This window comes from Arachis hypogaea, chromosome 5 (assembly GCF_003086295.3).
Source record: "Arachis hypogaea cultivar Tifrunner chromosome 5, arahy.Tifrunner.gnm2.J5K5, whole genome shotgun sequence".
NCBI classification, from domain to species: Eukaryota; Viridiplantae; Streptophyta; class Magnoliopsida; order Fabales; family Fabaceae; genus Arachis; species Arachis hypogaea.
Window position 1 is genome coordinate 1,744,957 of NC_092040.1, and position 17,692 is coordinate 1,762,648.

General features: G+C 32.6%; 2 protein-coding genes across 5 annotated transcripts; both read left to right on the top strand.

Annotated features, from left to right (window-relative positions):
• The first annotated feature begins 3,849 nt into the window (after positions 1 to 3,849).
• LOC112800064 (uncharacterized) lies at positions 3,850 to 12,346 on the top strand. Of its 4 annotated transcripts, none has more exons than XM_025842139.2 (7): positions 3,850 to 4,401; positions 5,833 to 6,327; positions 6,419 to 6,571; positions 7,320 to 7,391; positions 7,770 to 7,826; positions 7,923 to 8,353; positions 12,060 to 12,346. In XM_025842139.2, the coding sequence occupies exons 1-7, from the start codon at positions 4,071 to 4,073 to the stop codon at positions 12,087 to 12,089; spliced, it is 1,569 nt and encodes a 522-aa protein (XP_025697924.1). In that variant the 5' UTR covers positions 3,850 to 4,070; the 3' UTR covers positions 12,090 to 12,346. The 4 variants fall into 4 exon arrangements, with proteins under 4 accessions (XP_025697924.1, XP_072052309.1, XP_025697925.1 ...); XM_072196208.1 differs by lacking the exon at positions 12,060 to 12,346 and adding an exon at positions 9,214 to 9,813; XM_025842140.2 differs by lacking the exon at positions 7,923 to 8,353.
• On the top strand, positions 9,474 to 11,360 carry LOC140184545 (L-type lectin-domain containing receptor kinase VII.1-like). Its single transcript, XM_072236505.1, has 4 exons — positions 9,474 to 9,625; positions 9,805 to 9,813; positions 9,925 to 9,985; positions 10,220 to 11,360. The coding sequence occupies exons 1-4, from the start codon at positions 9,474 to 9,476 to the stop codon at positions 11,159 to 11,161; spliced, it is 1,164 nt and encodes a 387-aa protein (XP_072092606.1). The 3' UTR covers positions 11,162 to 11,360.
• Positions 12,347 to 17,692: the final 5,346 nt, after the last annotated feature.

The following is a 17,692-nucleotide window of genomic DNA, read 5'->3' on the forward strand; positions in this document are numbered from 1 at the left end:
GAAGACTTCAAACAAACAAAGCATTTCGAAAAAGGAAAGTAGAAACACAAAAATCATCAAAGCCACTATCTTTCTACAGTCTACCAACAAAGAGCATTGTCAACAACACCAAGCAGAAAATCATCAAAAACACAACTTTTTGCAGACTCAAGCAAAAACCCTAAAAAGTATCAAGAGGAAGTCAAGAAAATGCACTCCAAGCAAAAAGCAAACTATAGGTATCATTATCTCCCACAAAAATAATAGCCAGAAGCAACAATAGAACATGCAAACCCTTGGGAAACCGCAAAGAAGAAACACCAGGAATACGCGAAGAAGAAAAAACACATTACAGCGACAAGAAAACACAAGATCATAAGAAAGGTTCAAACTTTTTCGACATTCAAGCAAATATCAACAATTTACCAGAGAATTAAAGACAAAGCAAATCGAAAAGAAAATGGAACCAACCTGGAAAAAAGCAGGAAGCTTCAGAAAAGTTGGAGATAGAGAGACGGAATCACCGATCACTGAACGACACCGCAACGCAAGAAAAGCAAAATATGGGTGAAAGACAGAAAGCGAGAGAACGAAGGGAGAAGTTACGAAGAGGAGCGAAGAAGGGAAACCGTTTTCTGATCGCAAATTCAAAATAAAAGGCCACAAGAAAAAACGGGGTAATTAATACCAATTAATGAAGGTATTAAACCCTTGCACGTTCCCAAAGCGCTGATATAAAAGCATGCGCTTTTAGAGAAAAACGTTCCACATTCAAAAAGCTTCTACAAAGGAATCGACAAAATGCTTGAGTTCGGCTTCACCAAAGAAGGACCGAAGTCAAGGACTCGACCTCAAAAAAGAAGACCGAGCTCAAGCAGGGGCACTGTTCATACCCTGAGTCGAGCTATCCGAGCCGGGATGTTCAGTAAACAAAGCTACCGACCTCTTAGGGTCAAGCGGACCGACTTCTTTGTAAAGAAGTCGGCCAAAGCGATAGAAAAGCCCAAAGAAGGGCCCAACTCAAGGAATACGACCCAGATCCGAAAGGCAGCCCAAGCCAATAGAGACAAAGATGGTTCCATGGAAGATAAGCTGACCTCAACAAGAGATAAGATAAGATAAGATAACTAACTTATCTTATCCACAGAAGGTCACATCTCACCATTATAAATACACTAGAGCACCTAGGTATAACTCATACTCTGATTCTACTCAATACCTGCTTAATACCCTTGCTAACTTAATCATCGGAGTCCCTTGCAGGTACCCCCCACCCTTTGGTGACAAAGGATCAGCAGCATTCTCAGTTCCACAAGTCGGACACACCAGCTCCGGCCGCTATACACCTGACGGACACGTCAGCTCCGACCAACACAGACGATCTCGACCGAGATCGACCTATATTTTCAGGTAACCCTCGGAACAGCTAGGTTCTGCGACTTCATGGCTATCCAAGCTTCATACGTCAAATCAAACTCGGACAATTCCACAGCCCATTATAACACCTGTCCTACAATATTTGTCTTTTGGAGGATGTGCTACATGAGTTGGTTAGTTCGAACTTTAATGGTGTGGGCTTGGAAATAAGGTCGTAGTCTTCTGGAGCCTAAAATGAGGGCATAAGTGAATTTTTCTATTCTTTGATAGTTTAATTCTACCCCTTGTAATACCTTGCTCGTGAAGTAGACAAGTCGCTGCACCTCCCTATCTTCTCAGACAAGGGCTAAGGTTACAGCCTTGTCTACAACTACTAAGTACAATATGAGCTCTTCTCCTTCTTCTGGTCAAGTAAGTATAGGTGGCTGGCTCAAAAAGTTTTGAAGTCTTGAAAAGCTTATTCATATTCTTGAGTCCACTAAAATTGATTTCTCTTCTTGAGGATTTCAAAACAAGGGTAGAGATTTCAAGGTTAATCCCTCCAAGAATTTAGACAAGGTTACCAGCCTGCTGTTCAACTGCTGGACTTCCTTTAAACTGGTTGGGCTTTTCATCTCTACCAGGTTTGCTTCAATACCTCTTTGAGTGAGCATGTATCCCAAGAACTTTCCTGCTTCTATTGCAAAAATTCACTTTGTCAGATTTAGTCTTGTTGTTTCTTCTATATTGATATACTTCTCAGACCGCTCTTGCACCTCATATAAAGATATTGGGTGTCTCTTTGATATGGATTGAGAGAACGGTCTTTCTCTGAGGTCATTAACTAGCCCCATAATTACTGCTTCGGTTGGTAGGTTCTAAATCTCCAAACATGCTTCTTGAACCTTTTCATATAGGCTCAGAGAGATTCCTTGACTTCTTGTTTTACCCCTCATGAGGCTCGGAGCATGCTTAGCCTCATATTTATGGATGGAGAATCAGGTAAGAAAAATCCTTGCCAAGTCGTCAAAGCAGGTGACTGACTTGGGTGGTAAGCTGTCGAATTACTTCACGCCGCCTTGGTTAACGTAGTTGGAAAAGTTTTGCAGCGAGCTGCATCCAATGCTTCAGCCAAGTACATGCGACTCTTGAAATTAATCAAATGATGTCTTGGATCAGTCGTTCCATCATAGAAGTCCATGTCTGGGCTTTTAAAGTTTTTAAGAATTTTAGCCTACAAGATCTCGTTTGTGAATGGATCTTCGCCTTCTAAAGGCGTTTCTTCTCGATTAGCTCAGGATATCCTACCCTTGAGGTCGGATTCCAACTTCTTGAGTTTTTCTTCTAGTTCTCTTCGTCGTCGTACCTCCCTTCATAAGGCTCGTTCTAATTCACGTTGTCGTTCTAATTCATTCTCAAGCTGCTCTAGCTGACCTTGATGCCTGTGAACTAGTCCTATGAACTCTATAGGTTCTCTTTCTCCCGACCCTCTCGATTGATGGACTTCTAAACTTATTCTTCGTCCTCCTTGATTTGTAGGATGAGTATCTCCAGCAAAACCTTTTCCCTTGTCAGGTGGGAGAGGTATAATGATTGTGCGAATGTTGTTATGTTGCTCTTCTTCATAGGCCTCTGAATCAGAAGCCATGTGACCGTCTTCTGGGATGTCGTATGTTATCGAACGGTGTCAATTACCAGGTCTTCAACAATGGTGCCAATGTTCCGGTGTTACCTGAAACTATTATTTGGGTCTAAATGTGAGGTCCAAACTCCTTTTGAGGTTGAGTCTGACGTTCTGGTGTGAAGGTGCCGCCATTCGATGTCTTGGTGAAAGTGGGGATGGTACTTGTAAGGGACTCTAATACTTAAGTTAACAAAGATTTTAGGCAGATTTTTAGTATATTAGAATTAAGAAACACCTGAGATGAAGGTGTATTTATACAGTTGGAAAGGTGACCTAGGAGCCACCTTTGTAACTTTCCCTCCTATCTTATCGAGTGGTTATCTTTTTTCCTTTTTTTAGGAGTTGTTGGATTGTTATGAACTCATATTTTGAATATGAGTTTGTTAGTAGAGACAGTTACAATCCTGCCAAGAAATTAGGTAGACGAAGTCGGTTGTGTAAATTTTGTAGATCTTATACTTCATCTATTTTGGACTTGACTTTAAGTTTTAGGGCAAAGAAATATATTTTCATATATTTTTTTAGGATTTAGATTCTCTAAAGTTTGAATTTCACTTTAGAAGGTAAAGTTTGATCTTTTACTATTTATTTTATAGGTGGGACCAAGAAAAAATATGAGAAATAAATCATTCAAAGGTAAAAGATTGCACTTTACCTTTTAAATTAAAAATTTAAAATTTAGAGGATCCAAATTCATTTTTTTAATTCCTTTTAAATTTTTTAATAGTTGAAACTCTCACAAAAATCCAAATAGAAATTGAAGAGACTTAGACTACATAAAGAGTCCCACTTAGAGATTATATAATAAAAGACAACACTTCACAACATTTAAAATTTTGTTGAAAAAATACCTTTTCTAGGACCCTCTTGGTTTCTTTATATTGTGAATTCACATTAGAATTAACTAAGCTTTTCCAAATAACGTTTCTCCTTCGGTTGGTCATCCAAATAATACGAGAGAGAGAGAGTAGAAGTAGTAACAGAAGTAGCTCCTCCCCTTAGCTTCCTCACCTCTCAAACTAAAGGCCGGTTCTCATCAGATTGTGAAGCAATGGCGGCAGCTGGATCCCACGGAATAGTTGGTGAAGCACTCACAGAAGATAACTACGAAAACTGGAGTGTTCTGATGAGGAACTGTCTCATGGGAAGAGGTCTATGGGACGTTGTGGAAAGTAATTCTCCTCCTACGGTGGCTGCTGCCGTGGAAGGTAGATCAAGAAAATGGAAGAGGCAGAATGCAAATGCGTTGCACATCATTCAACTCTCATGCACTTCAGATACCTTTGCTCAGATTAGACGCTTTGAAACCGCCAAAGAAGCCTGGAACCACTTGAGTGCGTCTTTTGGGTCCAACTCACTAGCCCACATAGATATTGAACAAGGTATGAACGCCACTCGCCTGGATATACGGGTGGCAAACGGGTCGGCCCGCGTAACCTGTCAAAAAAGGCGGGTTGGGCTGGAAAATCGGGACCGCCAAATAGCAAAAGCCCGCCTAACCCGCACCGCTTAAACCGCGGGTTTTGGCGGGCTTTGGCGGGGCGGAACGGGCTTCCCCGCCGGGTTAAGGTTTTTATTAGTGAGGGGGTATTTTTGCAATTTTTTTGCCAATACCTAACTTCCCCCAACCTAACTTACAAGAGTATGAAGATAAAAATTGAGTGTTTTGAATTATGTTTATGTTATTTTGGAGATAATATTTATAATTGTGTTTTGGATTATATTTATTTTGCTTTGGAGAAAATATTTATACTTATATTTTGAATGAAAATTTGGTTTATAATTATATTTATTAGATATTTATAATTACAAAGACTTTAATGTTTGTGAATATAAAAAATATAATTTTTTATGCCATTAGAAATTATAAATTTATTAATATGGTTGTGAAATTATATATATTACTTAATAGTTAATAGTAAAAAAAAAAAAAAAAAGAAGCTTTGGCGGGCTTAGCCCGCCAGCCCGCAGTTAGGCGGGACGGACTAGGATTTTAGGACCGCCTCACTAGGCGGGGCGAGGCGGGGCGGGCTTCCCCGCTTGCCACCCCTACCTGGATATGAAGGATGCGAGACCTGTCTTATTAATTACAATTAATTTCTCTTCTAAAATTGAAAAAAATTGATAAAATAATAAAATTAAAAATAAAAAATTAATTACTAATTCACTATTAATTATGTAATTTTTGTTAAATGTGTATCCTCATATCTTAATTTAAGAATGATATATTTTTTATTTTATTACTTTATCAACATTTGAAAAAACTTGATCCAATTACAAATATGCTATTTTAAAAAAAAAAATACCACTAACTAAAATATATATATTAAAATATAAAATATATATAAAAAATAAATTAAATAATATAATTATTTATACATATATATATAACAACTAATTTAATTATTAATTTTTTATATATACACAATATTTTTGTCAATTATTATACGCCTCTACTCTTCATTTACAATTATAATATTAATAGATTTTCTATTTCTGTATTTTTATTCACCATTATTAACTTCTTTTCTCAAAAACTTATGGCCAAGTATAAACACACATAAATAATTATATAGAGAAAATATAAAAAAAACAACATTTTTTTTAATAATGTAAATAATAGGTTAAAAAGTTTAATTTTAATTTTAAAAATTAAATTTTAATTTAATTAAATATAATCCTTGTAGTGAACCTGAAATACGATCCATTATTCGCGTTGTTTGTATTTCTGATTCTTCACCTAACGGGATTGATTTATTATTGCGTTGGGTGCGTAGTTCATGTATGTTTAATTTGAATTATGAAAATTGCAGGTCGTGTAATGGATGATCCTGACTATCGCGAGTTGTTCATGAATGTGGAAAAGAATAACTGGAGTGCACTAAAGACAATCCTGAAACGGGACAGCATGGCTATATATTATTCTTCCCACTCTGGTAGGACAGTGCTCCACACGGCGGCAATCTTGGGGCACCAGGACATGGTAAAGCAATTGGTAGACGAAGGCGGAGAAAGATTACTTAAAATGCAAGACAACCGCGGTTACACGGCTCTCGCCCTTGTTGCTGATCTTACCGGCGACAAAAGCATAGCAAAGTGCTTGGTAGAAGAAAGTAGTGTTGGTGGTTGCGCACAGGTGCTACTTACGATGGAGACCAGAGACGGCGAGATACCTGTTCTTCTTGCTGCCGCTATGGGTCGCAAGAAAATGACTCCCTACCTCTATTCTAAAACACCCAGGGATATGTTGGACAATGCCGACAATGCAGTTTTGCTCCTTTCACGATGTATCAGCGCTGAAATATTTGGTAATTTATTAGCTGTGTTTTGGATTAATATTTAATTTACAGTACACTTTAAAATGAGCTCTTTTAATTTATTGTTGGATTGATATGGTAGATGTTGCTTTGCAATTACTACTACAACATCCGGGTGATGAGCTACCCCTTACTCATGAATTAGAGTGTCTCCGACCCTTAAAGGCATTGGTTCACAAGCCTTCTGCATTCCCCAGTGGCACTAGATTTGGGATTCTACATTGGATCTACGATTGTGAGTATTGTCTTGTTATATATGACTATATACATTAAAATATTCTTATGAGCGAGATTATAGTTAAGAATTAGATGGTTGAATATGTTTAACTAAATTTTTCAAAATAGTAGTATTAACATCTTGATTATTATTTTTACATAAAAATATTTTTTTCATTTAATATAATAGTAGTAGTAATAATTTCTTAACTCAATTTTGAATCCAAGCATCGTTATTATGTTAGGACGTACCAAATATTAAAGTAGTAATAGGATCAAATATAATTTGATAAAGAAAAATGCACGTGAAAAAATACTCTTCTTTAAGAATATAAATATTCTTCACCTAACTACATATATAAACTTATAAACTTGGTTTGGTAAAATTTTTTAGAAGAATGTTTGTGTTTATTTTGTTTTGTGTTTAATAAATCAAAAGTTCATGTATTTATAACTTGTGTTTACATCCTTTAAAAGCACTTAAAAAAAATTTTTAAAATTAATTTATGTTTATCAAAATTAAAAAATTTAATATAATTTAATTTCGTACATTAACTAATATTTAAATTCAATTCTTACATTAATATTTATTATAATATTTTTAAATTTTAAAAATTATTTTATCAAACATACTTATTAATATTTGTGTTTATTAAAAATTATTTTTAATTTAATTTACTAAAATATTACTATTTTTAAAATGCTGTCTTTTAAAAATTATTTCTGAAAAATAAAAATTTTAGCAAAGCAAGCTTTCTCATTCCCAGATTTAGAAGTACACGACGAGAAGGTATCAAGTGTTCCCCGGGATAAAGGACCATCTATGAGAACTTTAGCAGGTATGTATTCATGGAAGGTATTTTTTTCTCATCAAATGAGTTGAATCATGCCTGGTCAAAACTACATTACAGACAGCAAGAAATAAACAAAAAGAACGCATAGAATGCATATCGAATTGAATTGCCTCAAATTATAACAAAAAAAATTTCCTCTTAATTTTATCAATTAACATTCTACACCATATATATATATATATATATACACGTGTTAACGTGTGTGTATATATGCATGCATGCTTAACTAACATAGTTTTCATAATAAATATTTGATGTGTTTTATCAGCATAATATCCCTCGATGTGCATTATCAGTGCAAAGCTTAATGAACAAAAGGCATGTAAAGTGTTGAAATTTTTTTCTCTTTTCTTTTCCCCTCAGATCGACTGCTTGCACCCATTCACTTATTCATTCAAAATTCTCTACTAAAATTCCCAGGTATGTTTTTTTTCCCCCTTCAAATTTTCATTTTGAGTTTTTGTTGTGAAACAACTTAAGTCTCTAAAGTAACTGATCTCATTGAATATCTCATAGGAATAAAAAAAATATACAAAATGAAAAAGACCCACCTTAGGGTTGATCAAATTCTGAGTTGCTTGGGGAAAAAAGTTACTGACCTTGATGGATCGCAGCTTCGAAATGCTTCTGCATATGATGCAATGTTGGAGGCAGCCAAGAATGGAACCATTGAGTTCATAGAGTTGATGAAAAAAGAAAATTCAGACCTCTTATGGGCCGTTGATAGAAACAAGAGAGGCATATTCTCGCATGCGATTTTGAATCGCAAAAAAAACGTGTTTGACCTCATACACGACGTTCACGGACGCAAGGAGATAGTTCTTTCTGGCACCGACAAGTTTGGCAATAACCTTCTACATCTAGCAGCACAGTTAGGGCCTTCCTCTGCTCTTGCTGATAGATCTGGTGCAGCTCTCCAAATGCAAAGCGAAATTCAATGGTTTAAGGTCTTTAATTACTCTCACTTGAAATTTGTTACGTGACTAATCACTTAAAGAGTTTCATCAAAATAGCAGTCGAAAACATTTTACTTATTATCTTAATAAAAAAAATTGAGTAATCGAGTTTTTTTTATCAATTTATAGATTAATTTGAATTGACTTTTAAAAAAATGCTTATTTTTTTATTTTTATAAAAAACAGATAAAAATTATTTTATATTTAAATAATTTTTTAAAAAAAATTAAATATTAAAAATATCTTTTATTTTTATTTTTTTTAAAATAAAATATTGTTAACTTTAAAATAAATAAAAATTTTTTTAATAAAAATATTTTTTTAAAAAATATATTTAAATAAATTTTAAATTAAATAAAAATACTTTATTTTTTTTAATTATTTAAAAAAAACCAATTCAAACTAGCAAGGTATATATCTATTTTGGATTCTTAAGCACCTATTATTGCAAGGAGGCCACTTACGTAAAGACACAAAAAATGTCTTTTTTTAAAGACATTCATACGTGGCATAATATGATTGGATATTTTTATTAAACCGGTTAATAAGCTATTTTTTAATAATTCAAAATAAAATCGGTTTATTAGAGAAAAATAATAAACCTAATTATTCGTATTATAATTATTAGATTCGGTTTGTTCCGATCAATTTACACAATATAAACTGAATTATATTTAAATTTTTTATAAAAAGACAAATATATCCTTAATTTTTTATTTTACAAACATCTAAATCTCTAATAATTTAAAAATACAATTAAATTCCTATTAAAAAAAAATTCTAACCCTAATCCCTTATCCTGCCCAAGCCCAAATTCAAGGCTAACGGTGAAATGGTGAAGTAATTTGCAGCCTCCTGGGATTCTCCCAAACTCACTCGATCATGCTCAAACCTGGAAAGAAGGGATGTTCTCGGTGATACAATTCATCAATTTCCAGATTCAAAGTCGCAATCTTTCGAGAATTTACAGGAACTTACAGCAGGTAAAGTGGCTGCTAATCTTAAAAGCCCCAGGTCTGTGATGACTCACTGCAGTGCTGATAGAGTTATGTTGAGAAGGCATTCCTCAAGCCAAGTTCTTCCTTATGGAAGTAAGAGACTTTGGTGCAAGATGTTTCTCTGGAGCCATAGGAACATACATAGAGCTATTTCAAGCAAATCAACACAGGTGAATCCTGGTGTGGCTGTAACGCACAATCCATACGGGTACTCTTCCGACACCCTTGAACCGAAGCACAAGCAGTCACCAGGAAATGTGGAATGGTAAGTAGTATTGTATTCCATTCATTACGATTAATCACACGAAACCTTACCAGTTACCAATTACGAACGTGAGTGTGATTCAGAAGAGAGACGAGAGGATATTTCGGTTGAGTAAGAACAAGGCTTCTTCGAAATCTGCAGCTGATACAAGATTTGAGTTCTGATTCTCTCATTTTAAGGCTCTTCAGGTAATTTAATTTAATTTTTATTTTTCCCTTATTCTTCCATTTACGTTGATAAATGCTAATGCAATAGTGTGTGAAGTAGAGTTCTGTTTTTGTTTTTTTTTTTCACGTTAGCTTAATACGCTTAGTATGTTCGCAATTGTTGATTCGCGGTGATGAACTAATTATGCGTTTGGTGCGGAATTTGCAATGCAAACCTCAGAATCTTAGATCCTACTATTGTAATTTGGAAACAGCGAAAACTAGTGCTTTATTTGTTGAATTTTATCAAAGAAGAGGAAATTTATTATGTGAAGAAGTTTAGTATTTTGGAAATGGATGATAATTAATTAAGGTGAACTAAAGTGAAGTTGTTCTGTTTGGCTATAATATAGAATCCTTGAGACTTGAATGTTTTATCAAATGCAAGGGTGTTCTAAGAGGCGGCGCAGAGGTGGCAGTGAAGCGAATATCACAAGAGAATGACGGCGTGAGAGAGTTCCTAGCAGAAATTTCAAGCCTTGGAAGATTGAAGCAGAGAAACTTGGTTGCTCTGAGAGGATGGTGCAAGAAAGACATGGGAAATTTCTTGTTAGTTTATGAATACATGGATAATGGGAGTTTGGATAAGAGAGTGTTTTGTGATGAGAGCATGATGCTGAACTGTGAAGAGAGAATAAGAAATATCAAAGGTGTGGCCTTTGCTGTGTTGTATTTGCATGAAGGTTGGGAAGAACAAGTTCTGCATAGGGACATCAAAGCCAGCAATGTGTTACTTGATAAGGATATGAATGGAAAGCTTGGAGACTTTGGATTAGCAAGAATGCATAGCCATGGCCAAGTTGCTAGCACAAGAAAGTTGGTTGGAACAGTTGGTTACATGGCTCCAGAAGTGATCAAGACCGGACAAGCCTTGACTCGCACGGATGTGTTCATGTTTGGAATCTTGATTTTAGAGGTCATGTGTGGAAGGAGGCCTATGGAAGAAGGTAAGCCACCTCTTGTGGAGTTTGTGTGGGGACTAATGGTTAAAGGGGAACTAATGAATGCACTTGATGAGAGGTTAAGTGCTAAAGGAGACTTCAATCTGCAACAAGTTGAGAAGGTTCTTCAGTTGGGATTGTTGTGTGCATACCCTGAACCAAAATCAAGACCAAACATGAGACAAGTTGTGAGTATTTTAGAAGGGAACAATGAGGGAGGAGAAGAATCAGAGAATGAGAATGCGGATACTTGTTTGCTTCTAAAGTTGAAATCTGGGGATATTTTTTCTGAGTATTCTAATTATTTAGCTATTCAACACACCCAACATTTGAAGATATTCGCCAGTCTAATACTTCTTCAATGTCTCTTACTTGGTCTAAATCTGTAGTTGAGTGTAGATGAATCTTTTCCCATCAACGCAATTATGGAGATGATGTGTTTAGGTGATGAATTTTTTGATCATTTTATCACATTATATGATTGATGTAAATAATGTATCAGAGCATAAATGAATTGATGAACATATGATTGTGATCTAGTAATTCTTTTTAAACTCCTTGATTATATTATTGAGGACATTTTCATAGAAGAAATCCAGCTGTCAATTTTTTTCATATTACATGATGAGGAATGAAAGCCTTTCTTTGGTTAACGTAAAGAAGCAAAATAAGCACAATGTTTTATTTATTTATTTATTTATTTATTTATTTTTACGATGTCTTAAGATTGCTGTTAGGTAAAAATTTTTGCTTAGTCTGCACCTAATAAGCTAAAGAAAAGAAAGATACACATTACATGACCAAGAAAAAGAAAACGTGATCATTCATCATTCATTCAACTTGAGATTTGTCAACAAACTACTCATATATAAACCTTAGACAAGTATTATATCAATTTCTAGTTTTTCTATGGTCTTTATTGTACTTTGTTTTCTCTTGAATGACAATACGTAAATTAATTAGTTTTTTTTTTTAAAAAAAAGTCTTATTATCTACTCCATGTCAAATGGTTTAAATATCAGAAGGCCACATTCCATAATATTGAATGACTACAGTGACATGTTAAAAGTAAGCAAAAATGATTTATCTTTAAGTTCTAAAGTAGTTGTAATCAATGGGGGGAAATGTCTAAATCACCAAAATTATACTCTTTTTATCCAAATTTTGCTGCTAAAATAGTTGTATGTTGATTTTAGAATTGTTTTCAATAGTAATTCAGTGTGCGGGAAAATAAAGGAAATAGATGGTTCTGTTAATAATAACAAATGCTGATTCTCTTGTTTGTAGGTACCCAAGGGATGGGAAGCTCTTTGTTAATGTTGTTTCGGTAGAAAGTGGTAAAGCTATTGCAAAGTCAAGCAAGGTGCTGGTGCAAAATGGGAGTTGTCAGTGGTCAGATAAACACATTGAAATTATAAACACATAATAAAGTCATAAAAAAGTTAATTACAATTAAAGACTTTGTTGGCATTATCCATTGAAGCTGTACTCTCTCATTTTTTACAATGAAGCAAAGCTACAGATTTGTACTTGATTGATTCTCCTATACATATCTCTAAATGTATTTACACAGCATGACTCAAAACCACGACGAAACAAAGCCTCCTTCTAAGCAATGGGTTTGTCAAAAAGCTTAACATCCATGTTCACATTCTAATACTTCTTTCCTCCTATTTGCTATCATAAACCAGGTTCATGAGCCCAAAAAGCATCTGAATCCGGACAAAAGAGAGAAAAATCGTGGATTTCTCTATTTGCTATGTGCCAATTGACAAAGCGAGCTTGTATCGACTTGAACAGAAAAAGGATGACCGAAAAAAGACAGCATTTATCATCTTCCCTGCAAGATCATATCCAAACTTGAAAACAAGGACCAACATAAAATATACTAGAAGCAAAGCAAAAAGTCCATCTAAAAGCAGTTTCTCAAAGGAATAAATAAATGGAATTATTAAAATTTTTCTTTTTTCATCACAAAGACAGTGTTTTATCTGTGATAACTCAAGACTCCAGGAACAAAAAATTATGAGGGGCATCCAGCAGTTATTGGCAAGTGGTGGGCTACTGGAAAGAAATAGATAGAAGCTACAAACCCAAATTACCTAAAGTGGATGGGACCTTGGAAATTTGGCATCTCAAGTATTGCTCTATGTTAAAATGTCTATAGTGGACAAATGAAGATGGCACCAATTTACTCATACCATGCTTACATCAGTACTGTCATAAGCTTACATCTTAGGATTATGCTTTATCTATCAGAACACGTTGTTCATTGGAACCTATATAAATTTTGAAATACCATCCTTCTTTTCCAGAACAAAAAATAAAGCATACTCAAAGTTGTTAGCTATTTTCATTTTTTTTAGTAGATAACATTTTCTCGGTGAAGGTTCTTTACTTGTAGAAAACAACAAATTAAATGCACACAAATTGAGGATTCACCCAAAATTCAAGAATTATGCAAAAAGAAATCCTATAGGTGTTGACACAACAAAACAAAATCAATGTGCTAATGAATTGTAAGTTGAACAAGCATCAAAATATAGCCAAAAGTGCCTCATCCAAGAACAGTGTGCCTAACATTTTCGCAATTTAATCTTTATAGTAGATACAACACATAAATAAAATGTAAAACATTACATAGGCATTCAATCAAGCATGTGGTGTGCAATGCAGAAATTCAGCATAATCAAGCAATTTTCAGTGGAATTAAATCCATAATAGCCATAATCCAACACTTGCAACTTAACAAAGATCTACTAAACTAATCCTAACCTATCTTAACCGCTTAAATCCACTAACAACATGCAAATTCTAACTAACTAACTAATTAAAGAAAATAGACTAGAAAGCAGAGCAAAGAGAGAACCTGAGGTGATGACTAGGGTTCTTGAAGCAGAGAAACGGGAAAAGAATGCAGTGATGACTAGGAGCGTGACCCTTTGACCGAGCCCCTGTCTCGACAGGGCAAGCGCCGGCGCCTCCTGGAAGAGAGTGTCCTCACTGCCACTGAGGAAGGCGTGTATCAGCCCAAGAGCAAAGAGACTAGGGCTGCCTATGAGGCATGCTGAGTGTCATTCAACAACATCTTGGCCAGCAGCCTCTCAGCATTGTTAGCGGCGCGACTGATGAGATTCTTGCAGTGCTCAAGAATGATGCTGTTAAGAATCCGGATAAGAAGAAGGAAATTGTGAAGCTTTTGAATCCTATTCCTAATCAAGTGTTTGAGAGGCTGTATTTGAAATAGTGTTAAACAAAATATAAGTCAACTATTTAGGTTCTGAAAAAAGATTGGGTTTTTGGCGTGGTAACCTAGCTAGCTAGATGTGATACGAGGGAGAAGACACTCCAAAGTTGAAATTTTCGGAAATTAAAAGGCGATTTTGACTAAAATTTTAATTTTTGGCGCAAAGTAAATGAGCTGCTTTAAAATAATTATATATAACAAATTTTAAAAGTAAAATTTTATCTAAAAGATAGATATTTAAAAAATTATATTTAATATTAATTTTATAATATTTAAATTAAATTATGTTTTTAAATTTTTGTTATATAATAATCTTAAAAGATAAATATTTAATAAAATCAACATTTGAAATTAAATATTTCTTTTATATTAATAGATAAGATGGATAAAATAAAATAATTGTCTCGAATTATTTAAAGAAGAGCCACAAATCTAAAAAGTTACGTTGAATATTTATTTTTTTTTAATATTTAATATACCTTAATTTACGAAAAAATATAATTTTTTTAATTTACGTGATTTTTTATTAATTTTTACCATAAATATGATTAAATCTAACAAAAAAATGAAAGGATAAATTCGACGCAAAAAATACAGTTCTTCAAAATGACAAAAAATAACGTTCTTCAGCTAGTTTTGTTTGGTGTATGAGAGGCAAATAGACAGAAGGACTAAATTGTCCTCCGTTTATTAAAGTCAGGTACTTTTTTGTATTTAAATTTTGTTAGAGATGTATTTGTCAAAAATTTAATAAGTCAAGGACCTATCTGTCTTTTTTCCTTTGATTCTTTAGGCTAAAAACAAATAATTAGGTATAATTGTGGTATAACTAGTATAATTTAGTGAAGTGCAACTAGTATTAAATTAGAACAGGTTTTCTGGAGATTAAACTAATATAATCCTAATATTAGAATTTAGTTATTTAAATAATACTTATGATATTGAATTCTAGACCTTAGATATTTATACATTAGCATTGTGTTTGTAATTACAAACAGTAAAAATACCCTGACCAGACTGAATGTACAAAAATCACTCAAATTCAGACCATCTTCTTGACTACGATAGGAAACTAACAATTGTAATATGTTTATAGAAAAAAATAAATAAAAAAAGAAGCTAAGGATATATTTGTGTACTTACACAAAAATATTACTAGTTATAAAAAATAAGGATAAAAAATTCAAGGTATAATAAATAGTTATAATAATATATTATTTTACATAATATTAATAGTATATTGTAAAGATAATTTCATTTAAGTAAAAAGGTTTTTGGAAGAAAAAGAAATATTAATAGTATATTAATACTTACAAAAAAAAATTGTTACACCAACTATTAATCTAAGTAGCAGAAAAAAATTAATATTTTTAATTTATTATTTTTTTTACTTAATGTTATTTGTTAGCCTACTTATGATACAATATTATAGTGTTAAATAAATTTAGATAATATTTTTTTATCAAGACCAAGTCTAAAATAAAATATTAATGATTTCAAGTAAAATTTTATCAAAAAGATAGATATTTAAAAAATTATATTTAATATTAATTTTACAATATTTAAATTAAATTATGTTTTTAAATCTTCGTTATATAATAAATTTAAAAGATAAATATTTAATAAAATCAACATTTGAAATTAAATATTTTTTTATATTAAAATACAAGATGGATAAAATAAAATAATTGTCTCGAATTATATAAAGAAGAGCCACAGACTTCTAAGTTACGTTCAATATAGTTACGTTCAATATTTGTTTTTTTTAATATTTAATATACTTTAATCTTACGAGAAAGAATATGATTTTGTTATTTTATGTGATTTTTTATTAATTTTGACCATAAATATGATTAAATCTAATAAAAAATACAAAAGGATAAATTCGAAACAAAAAATAACGTTCTTCAAAATAACAAAAAATATAAGTGTTATCTAGCGTATATGTATTCTATCGAATTTTGTTTGGTTTTATTTAAGGTTATGATCTTTGGGATGGATTCTGAACTGTAATTTGAACTCATTTATTAATGTGAACTTAAAAAAATGCCCATAAATATGATTAAATCTAACAAAAAAATGAAAGGATAAATTGAAAACAAAAAAATAACATTCTTCAAAATAACAAAAAATATGAGTGTTATCTAGCGTATATGTATAATCGTAAGCTCCAATGATTTTATTATACGAAAATTTGCAAAGTTGCTAACTTTTCTATAGAGATGTTTTCGGTAAAAAAATTTTAACTAACTATCATAAAATAATTGCAATAATATTTATATTAATAGAAAAAAAATATTCATTAATAATACAATTATTTGAATTTATAATTTAAAAACAAATAATTTATCAAATTATCGTATAATTTAAAAAAGGTATAACAGTAATAAATGAGAATATTTACTTTTTTCTAATATTATAATCATATACTCCAAGAATAATGCTAAGACAAATTTTTTATTTTTTAATCATTTACTAAAAAAATAAAAAGGAGTAAATTTTCATACATTTTCTATTTATAAGAATAAACAATTTGAAAAAATATAGTTTGAATTTAAATTTAAATTTGAATATCAAATAAAAAAATTAAATATCTTAATTATTTGTTACAATATCTTAACAGAAAATTGGATTTAATTTGAAAATTAGATATCTTTTCGCATTTATTAGGATATCCTTATTTCCAAAAAAAAGATTTTTCGTTATCTTTGTTAGTTATCTCTATAAATAACAGTGTTTATCGTGATCTTTTAAATCCAACACTTTTTAGTAGTTTTTTTAGTCTAATAAAAATACTGAAATTTATTTGGCTTAAGCAGCTCTCACTGGATACCTTTGTAACTTATAAGGAAGAATCAGACATGGACTTATCCGTCTTGGATGAGAAGGTAATCCATTTTTTGGGCTACAATACTCGAATATGCGTTACTTTCTTGGCATACTCTATTTAACATGTCTTTAATTATCTTTTGTGATGTTTATAGTTGCTGTATTGTAACCTTAGTATACAAGTAACGCGTCTTATTGTATGGCATCTTGTAGCTTGGAAAGGGTGTTGCCGAGGCATTGTCGACGATGATTCGCGAAGCTGTTGTGCAAGGGATAACAGCAGTTCTCCCAGAAATTGTGAAAACGGTTGGTTCTTCACCAAAAAGTGGGAGTGACGGTGCAAAGCTTTCAATTACTACTCCAATTGTTAAATCGCCGTCGGATACTTTGAAACGCAGAAAGCTTTCAAATACTCCTGTTACTCCACTGTCAGACCCTTTGAAAGAAATACTTGATGCCAATCCCTCAATGTATTTGGGTGACGAACCAGTCACAAAGAAGAGTACTTGGAGGTGCAAGGGAAAAAAGCGTGGATTACCGGTCAACGCAGTTAAGGTTTTATCTTTTTATTTTTAAATAACAACCATTAAATACCATTTAGGGGTGAAAAACTTTTTAGTATTCTCACATATTGCTATATTAATGTTAAGTCATTAAATACAATCTCTTCCTCAACTTATCTCCTTTTCATTAGACATGATGTCTAGCTTCATTGTTGAGTATTTTAGGCTCGTGAGTACCGATTTTTTCTTTGGTCATCAAATTGTGCCCATTAGTGACATTAGAAGGTTGATTAGAACCCTAGTTAATATTAGGGAGCTAAATTTTATTTGCTGGTATTTAT

Excerpts from the sequence above, each read along its gene's own strand:
- LOC112800064 (XM_072196208.1), top strand. The coding sequence starts at position 4,071 with ATGGCGGCAGCTGGATCCCACGGAATAGTTGGTGAAGCACTCACAGAA. Across the intron at positions 4,402-5,832 it reads CCACATAGATATTGAACAAG|GTCGTGTAATGGATGATCCT; the intron begins GTATGAACGCCA and ends TGAAAATTGCAG. Across the intron at positions 6,572-7,319 it reads TCTACATTGGATCTACGATT|ATTTAGAAGTACACGACGAG; the intron begins GTGAGTATTGTC and ends TCTCATTCCCAG.
- LOC140184545 (XM_072236505.1), top strand. The coding sequence starts at position 9,474 with ATGTTTCTCTGGAGCCATAGGAACATACATAGAGCTATTTCAAGCAAA. Across the intron at positions 9,986-10,219 it reads ATGAACTAATTATGCGTTTG|GGTGTTCTAAGAGGCGGCGC; the intron begins GTGCGGAATTTG and ends ATCAAATGCAAG.